The sequence below is a fragment of the Netta rufina genome (genome assembly GCF_964035555.1).
Source record: "Netta rufina genome assembly, chromosome: 2".
In the NCBI taxonomy this organism is placed as follows: Eukaryota; Metazoa; Chordata; class Aves; order Anseriformes; family Anatidae; genus Netta; species Netta rufina.
In genome coordinates, this window is record NC_140124.1 from 5,108,704 (window position 1) to 5,117,237 (window position 8,534).

The window sequence follows — 8,534 nt, forward strand, 5'->3', positions numbered from 1 at the left end:
GGCTTTACAAGCAGCATGCATCCTCCTTCCAGTCTGTCCTGCATATCAAGGAGGCAGATCGAGGTGCCCAGCGTTACCTTGTGTAGGCTGCCTGGGCTGTTCTGTGCAGGTCAGCTCTGTGCCATGCGGGTTTTAAACTTGGATCTGGGGTTAATCTTGCTAGAAAATGTGAACTTGGACCCCTTGAATGCTGATGGCCAGCAATTTGTCTTTCTTGTGATGGCAGTGAGGGTTACAGAGCATCGATGCAGGCAAAACTCACGCTTTCTTCACGTCATGAAGTCTTGACAGCTTTTGTTGGTTGCTTTCTTTCAGGTGCCTGTGCAGTCCTGGTTTGATGACATGACAGACACAGAGCTGCTAGATCTTATTCCTTTCTTTGAAGGACTAAGCAAAGAGGAAGAAGTTTACAGTATGCTTCATAAACTCTGCAACAGGTAGCCCTTAACTTTGACTGACTTCTGCTACTAGATTGCAGTTGCTAGAGGATGTCTCCATCTTTTTCAGCTCTTTCAAATGTAAGCTTTGGGGAGGTCCCTCCTGTCAGAAGTGCTACTCTTGATCTTCCTCTTACATTGGACACGAAGGACAATCATGAGTGATGCTTTTAAGCCTTCAGAAGCCTGACTCCTAAGGTCATGTGTTCAGACTACTTTTTTAAAGGAAAAAAAAAAAAAAAGAAGCTATTTTAAATGGGACTCTTTTAATGAATTTCATAAATGGACATCTTTTACTGGATCAGCTTTTCTTAAAACATGCCAAAAAAAGAAGCTTGTATTTCAGCAGTTGAATTTCTCTCCCTTTCTTCCCCTCCCACTATGCAGACAATTTTACCCCCCTGCTTAGAGCAGTTGACCTGACTCTGAATTTTTTCTTACAGAATGAAGTGCCTTTTTGAATGTTATTTTAAGATAAAAATTCATTTTTGTATAAGACTTATTTCCAGACATCTTTTAGTCTTGTATTGTCTAAATGCTTTAAAAGGAAAAAGGAAAAAAAATTTTATAGAGCACTGTAATATATAACAAAGGAAAAAGTTAAAACAAAGATGCTGGGTTCCTGTCTCCACGTTGACATTAAGTTGTATTCCGTTTTGTCATGCTCAGAAGGTTCAAGCGTTTGTGGGAGGGGCGATTTGGATTACACGGTTATTTCACTGATACGATTTCGGATACGGTTTTTGAACATATCTGCAGTTGTTTGAGTATTAGGGAATGATGGAATTTAGAAAATAGGGTGACAAATAGATCTAAAGCACCTTCTATTCTAGACAGATGAAGTTCTATTGTTTCTGCTTACGCACAACTGCCATGCCTCTCTTTTTTTTTTTTTTTTGGAAAATCATTATCTTGGGAGAATGGGGAGGAGATCTATTTATTAGTTTAAAATTCTTTTCTTAAAAAGAAACCCATCTGGGTAAGCTGGATCTGCATTGAGCTGTTTGGAGTACTTTTTTCTTTTAATTGCTGCTACTGTATACTCACCAAATGGAGTTGACCATCGGCTGTTATACTGTTTTTGCCACTGTGCCTGTGCTATGAAACATTTTCTGTAAGCTGCAAACTAGGGCAATAAATAAAATGCAGGCTTCATAACCCACCCTTACGCATTAATCCCATGGTAGTTGATATACCAGAGAACTCAGTTAAAGGTGACCTGCAAAGGAGTTTTTTATTTTTTTTATCATTGTGTAGTTTTTTTGTTTTGTTTTCAGCTTAGATGAAGCCCTCTCCTTTCTTTGGTATATAAACATGGGAAAAGTATTTTTCCCTCATTTCTGATCTGTATTTCTTCTTTCCCAAGGTGTGTGTAAGGTACAGGCTGGGAAGCTATCACAAGACTTCCTAGAAGGGAAGAAGCTACTAGCCTAGACTTTTCTCTAAAGTATTCCTATGCTTTGGAGCTGAATAAGCCTCATCTTTGAATCTGGAATTCTACTCTTCTGTAGGGTCATTAATACCCTTGAAAAATTCTTAACTATTTTTAAGCCTTTTGAAGGAAAATCTTTTTTTTTTTTTTTTTTTTTTTTTTTTGCAGTGTCACCTTTTAATTATTTCCCGCACCAGAAATCTACGACCACAAAAATCCCAGCTCTACTGGGCTGTCAGAAAAGAAAACCGATCAGAGCAGTTGGTGCTTCTAATTAGCCTAGTGCTAAATTCTCAACAGTAGATCCCCTTCGCCTTTTGCCTTTTTTTTCATGAAAAGTCTTGACGACTTGGGGTTGGGGGGGGGGAGGGAATTGCAATGGACTTGGATCATCATCCTTGTTTTTAGACAACAAATTGGTGAAGCAGCTTAAGGAATCCATTCATAGAAGGGCAGGCCAGCCGACGCAGGCAGTGAGGAGAGAGTCGCGGGCGCAGTGTGAGCCTGGAGGACGATTTACCCCTCGCGGTGCCGCTGTGCCTCGTGGCGAGGGCGATGGAGGCAGCCCCGCGACACTCGTGAGTCCGTACGGCGTCCCCGTTTTCTTTTCTTACCAGTTGGCATTACCTTAGTACTGTATCATTCTGTGCCACAACAAAAGACAAAACTGACGCTTAAGCATTAAAATATATAAAAAAAAAAAAAAAAAACCACCCTACGTTGTTTCAGAAAAGACGTATGGATTCTGGTTAGTCCATTAACGTTCACTTTCAGTTTAAGATTGTTTAGTTTTGTATTTGAATTCAGAGTAATGAAACTGTAAGCTGCCAAAAAGTTGTTCTCTGAGCAGTATTTTCAACTGTGTTCGTAGCTTCTGAGCTGCAAATACAGTTTGCAGGGAAGTATTCAGGTTGTAGTTAGTTGTGCAGGTATGATAGGAATGGCTGAAAAAAAAAAAATTCAAAGACTTTTCTCGCTAGCGTTAGACCAAACAATCTTCCAAGTAGACAATAAATAACCCCGCTGAGGCGTTACCATTGTACGGTTGTAACCTGTTCCACGTGAGACGAACCATGTCGTTAGTTCGCATTTATGAAAGCAGCGATTTCATGAACCAGTTGCCTTAAGTCTGTGAATGAATGTTGATTATTAAAGTGTCTTGTATTGTTTTTAAAATCCACATATAATGGACAACTGAACTTCTGTTCCAGCTTCTGGATGAACGGTTTCGATGATGCTCTGTACAGCCCTACTTGTTTTGTATTGTTTTTCAGCTCTGGAAATCCACAAATTTCCAGAAGAAAAAAAAAAAATGAATAAAGCATTAAAATGATACTTGGTGACAATACAAAGGGGTAAAACTTAGCAGCAGTTTTGATCTCTGCTAGTATCTTAAGACTATTTTCTGTAATTTCTGTTGTAGGGTTTGGTTTTTGTGCTTTTTTTGTTTTTTTTTTTAGCTCTTTCCCATTGAAATAAAAGTTGCAGTGTGCTGCAGTCAAGTGTGGGCTTGCCTGGCTCTTCAGATTTGGGCAAAGGGATCAAACCATCATATTTTGTCGTACTTAAAAATTCCTGTTTTAAGTTTGTTTGAATATACACGCGCTATATATTTAAAGCATCTAGATTTTAACAAAGCAATAGAGTTCTGTCTGTAAAGCCAGATAAAGGAGTGGAATGTTTGTAAAATTTGCAATACGGGTATTTGATAGTATTTTAAGTACAAGATTTTAAAAAAATTAAGATAGGAGACAAAATATTTCCTAAACCTCCAACTTATTTCAAAGTGCAGTTAATGCATGCAGGTCTACAGGGTTGTTATTAACCTTGGTTCTCGGTTATGTTTCTGGATATCAGAAGAGTATTAACAAGTCTTTTCCAGTTGATTTCTGTCCAAGAAAAGAAACGCTGCCTGGCCTGAAGTTCTGTTGTCCGTTTTATGTTGGGTTAAAAAAGGGTTTTTGCCTGTATAGGTATTTTTAAATTAAGCTGTAAGGCAGAATGCCTTCGATTCTTGAAATTCAACTGAAGTGTTACGATTAAATTGCCATTTGTTAAACTAGGGCTGTGCGCAGGATATTTGTTAACCGCCAGGAAGCGCGGCAGGTCTCGATGGAGGCTCGTAGCAAAATGTACAGTATTGCTGTGTGCACTTAGCTTCGGAGGAATAATTTGTCTATTGTTTTGCCCTCTAATCTTCTTTCAAACAGCAGAGTTATACACATGGAAGAGACTCAACACCTGAAGAGATTTGGTTATCGGTGTACGCAATCACTTTATCACGGCATGATTTTGATTAGACTGGTTGGGGACAATAAAGTATCTAAATGACACTGGTGTGTGCTGATGTTGCAGCTTTTGAAATTTCAGTGTAAAAAAGAAAAAAAAACCAACAAACCTGTAGCTATATGATTTACAAACACATAATCCTATGTTTTACAGATTCTTTTTAACTAATAAAACACAGTACCGCACAGCCCTATTTGTAAAACAACAACATGTTTGTGCCTCTGATTTCCAAGGTGCTGTGATGTATGCCTTTGTGGGGCGAGGAGGGCAGGTGAGACGTGCGCGGGGCGATGGCTTTAAAAAATCTCTGGGCTAACTATGCAAAACCAGCTGTCAGTTTTCTGTTTCGCATTATATTGTAAAAATCCAGCTGACTTTTTTTCTTTCTTTCTTTCTTGTTAAAGATCTATTGGGAACTTCTTAAAAGAGGAGTAAGCAATGGAAATGTTTCTTGATTATTTTTTTTTTCTAATAATGGAGCTGTTTACACTTTAATGCAATGAACAATCCAGCGATACTTGAGAAACACTACAGATACCATTTGAGTGTTTTCAGGAGAGAGAAGTGTTGTCAATCAGGTATTGAATGGTTTCTTTACTGTCACAAATAAAAAGATTTTAACAATATAGTTACTTGTGCATGTAATGCTTCTCTGGGAAAAAAAGATTTTCTGCCCTTTTCCTTTCAGTAATAGTCACTGCCTTAATTTGACAGGGATTTTATTCCTGCCGTGTGCACATCCATGTTGGACAGCGAAATCCCCCTTCTCTACTCCACTCTCCCCCTCTCCTCTTCTTAAATCATGGATAGGACTCCTTATTGACTGCTCTGGCACCTGCTTGTGCAAACAGAGCTGATGAACTACTGATGAACTCTGCTAAATAAATTGGTGGTGACTCTGGCAGATGTTCCAGCTATTTAGATCTCTGCGATGAGATCATACAATAATTTGTTCAAGTCTCAGAGCTGGGTGACTTCTTCTGAAGGGCTTACTTCAGCTACTTGAATAGCTGTTCTTAAAATCGTTGCCATATCCGAGTGAATATCTGAATAAAATGCTTTATTTAGTTGCAAAGTCTATTTTGAGAGTTTTTATCTGCCATAGTAAGACTTAGGCAGAGCCTTCCTTTCTAGGAAAAGGCACGTATTATTAGTGCTTTATGAGCAGAAATCCTCGGGCCTGTTAGGATAAGCAGCTGGCTCGAGATAACGCCTTGGTTGCAAATTTTTAGTTATTCCCACGATTGGATGCAATGACCTAGGCTGCCTTCAGTTTGCGGTGGGTTGGGTTTTTTGATTTTCTTTTTTAGTGTTACCAATCTCCTTAACTGCTGCTTAGGATAAAGATCACAGAATCACAGAAGGGACGAGGTTGGAAGGGACCTCAGAAGATCACATTGTAGTCCAACCCCTAAAACAAGTACTTTGAAATTCCAAAAGCAGCTCTTTATAGAGATGAGGAAGATCAGGTTGTTCTATCCTGGCTGATTGATGCCATTTGCAAAATCAAACACACCATCAGCTATATACACACACCTCTGTGCACATGCCTTCTGCTATCTTTTACCTTTTTATCGTGTTCTGACTCCGAAGGAAAGCCACCCGCTCCAACACTCCCTGCAGGATGGGCTTAGAGCTCTGCCAGGTGGGCTGCAGCTCCAGGGGACCCTGCAGACTCCAGCAGTTTTCCTGGCAGGAAGATCAGGCAGAGCTCTCCTGGACTCCTCTGCCGGTTCTCCCGGAGCTACTGGAAAATAAATGATCTGTGGGTAATAGATCGGTTTGGACAGGTTGGCAAGCTCAAACCTGAAAAGCTTCCAGGCGTGTTTTGTTGGAAGCCTTCGAGTGCTGGGTCAGAGGGAGCAGGTTGCATTTCTGAAGCACGGGCAACACACCAACGTCTTGGATTTGCTTCTGCACAGTAGGTCTGCATTGCTATTCCACACCAACGATGCAAACCGATATGGTGATTAATTAAACCAGCAGCAAACCCAATGTTTGAGGGATGGCTCAAAGCTGGCCGTACCTCTGGATCTTGGAGGATGCTGTGCTGCAGCCGTACCTCCCCGTGACCACCACTTTATTCTGCAAGCCTCTCTTACCTTCATGCTGTAACCACCTTCCATCGGGATGTCAATCGCATGGAAGTGCTGGCCAGAGGAGCAAAGCTCGGTCTGACTCCAGCTGAGCCCAGGCTGTTGCTGCTCGAAGGCTCGGGGAAGATTCACCGCTGATCTGGGAGTGTTTGGCATCCCCCCGACAGCCACAGCTCTCCTGGCTCCTGAGGGCTGAGTGTTTCGTCCTTACAAACGTGATGGGCACCACCTAGGAATCTGCAGCCCTTCAATACCCGTTACACACAAACCTGAGGGTGGTTTCGGGGGTTGCTGGCTGGGCTCTTTGTCAGATTTTTACAAGCTTTTGTGATGAAAACCAAATTTCTTCACAGTGTAACTTTGTGATTATTTTTTTTCCATGCTTTGATTGTTTGCTAATAAACAATCTGTTATTTTTTTCATCTTCTCCATGTCTGATCGTGCGTGTAGCCAGAACCCCTCTCCTCCCTGTGCCAGTCTCCTGGGGGGGAAAAAAATAAAAGACTTTAGAGAATCAGGGCAGAAAGTTCTGTTCCTGCCAGGTCTTTTGGTTTGCTGGGCACTAGGCAATACCACAGCCTTGACTGGTGGGCATCAGGGGCTTCTCCAGCTGGGTTTGGATTCTGGTCTTTCCTTGTTAACCTGCTGAGATTTGAATAAAACAAGCTTGCAGCTTCCAAAGCTACGGCTAAGCTGGAGCTGAGAGAGGAGGAAGGTGCTGGGAGGGATACTGACCGAGCTCTGACGCATTTCCATGCATCATTCAATAAAAGTTTTTAGATTCTTTTTTTCCCCTGATCACCCCTAACAACCTGGTTACTACATGCCTTACAATGAGAGGCAGCAAACCACAGATGCAAGTAAAATGTAAGTGGTTTTTGCACGCCTAAAATGTAAAGGTGTAATACCTGCTGTCCTGGGCTGTGCTGCTCCTTCACGAGCAAATGCATTTATAAGCTGAAGGGAGGAAGGTTTGTCTTGGGAGCTGAGCCCATTTCTGGCTGAGCTAAGTTTGTATAAGTGTTGGGCTAAGATTGAGCTTGGATAGGTTCTTGCCTTGGCTCTATACCCCTTAATCTTCCCTCTAATGTTTTATCTTAATAGTGAGGCTTTTGGAGGATCACTGCTTATGCATTTAACCCAATGAAGCCTTGATCTCCTCTGAGCCCTCTACAGGCATCTTGGTAATTCAGCTAAGGCAGATTTCAATGAATCATCATTCACAGCTGAATAGGTCTTGAAATACTAATTGAAAGAGTGGGGGCAAATATTTGGGTGGGATGACGATGGTTGCGATTCAAAAACCATTGGGACATTGCTCGAAGACAGGGAAATGGCAAGGTCGGGGGCAGGCAGTGGGATCGCTCAGCTTTTGGACGCATCCATGCTCAAAGTCTTGGGGAAATGGGGAAAAACAGGAAGCTCTGAAGGCTTCGGCCATGCAGGGCTTGGGCGCACCACGAGATGGTGCAGCTGTGCAGCAATGGCTTTTAAAGGCGCCGTAAAGGGAGCTTAAAAAACATTATCTCAAATGAAAACATCACCACAGCTTCGCTGTCTTAATCTGCCAGCGTTGTACCCCGTGTGGGAAACGTCTTCCTTCAATTAAAATCTCTCTCGGTACTTCAGAGGTAATTTCTTCATCTGTTTAATGAAGGCTGAGTTTCCCTTGCAAAAGGAACTGGGGTCTCCCCAGCTGAATACAGCACAGAAAGTATTCATGTTAATTTTAGTTACTGTTTTCTTTTCTTCCAAGAAAATGCAAAATCCTATCACCAGCACATGAAAAATAAGGAAATTAGTATATCCCCAACGGAGTTTAAAATGTTGTTACACCTTCCCCAGTGTGGTAAACATACTTCTCCAAAATCTTCGCTGCTAACTGTGCTGTTTGGTCTGTTTGTTTGCTTAAAATTGTCTGGGATTTGGCCGAAGTACATCATAAAATCCGTGGACAAATGTTAAATCTCCAGGAGGGAGATTAAAAAAAAAAATAGAAATAAACAGAATTGGATGCCAAGCTGGCAGGTGGGAGCAAGGCAGCGCTCCCTGCGCCTCTTCCGCATCCCTGCCTGCATGTGGAGCTGAGCTTTGGGGTTTGGGGCCAGGCCAGAGCTGCAGCATGTGCTGCAGGGTTACGGGGCAGGGTTATAGGGCCAGGACGTCTGTCTGTCCTGGAGGGGGATCTGTCCAGCCCAGGGAGCAGCCCCAGCTCAGCCTGGGGGCTGCTGGCTTCTGGTTCGGTTGTTCCCTCTCTTCTGCCTCTTCTTTTAGAGGAAT

At 42.1% G+C, this 8,534-nt stretch overlaps 1 protein-coding gene across 4 annotated transcripts in view; it reads left to right on the forward strand.

The window, feature by feature from the left end:
• Nucleotides 1-6,681, forward strand: part of CTDSPL (CTD small phosphatase like) — a 78,918-nt gene extending 72,237 nt beyond the window's left edge. For 2 of the 4 annotated variants that reach the window (XM_084281984.1, XM_084281985.1), the window contains 2 exons: nt 316-437; nt 508-6,681. In XM_084281984.1, the coding sequence (XP_084138110.1) occupies nt 316-437; nt 508-562 (177 nt within the window). In that variant the 3' untranslated portion in view covers nt 563-6,681. Of the gene's footprint in view, nt 1-315 lie in introns of all 4 variants that reach the window. The other 2 variants (XM_084281986.1, XM_084281987.1) reach the window with 1 other exon arrangement.
• Nucleotides 6,682-8,534: the final 1,853 nt, after the last annotated feature.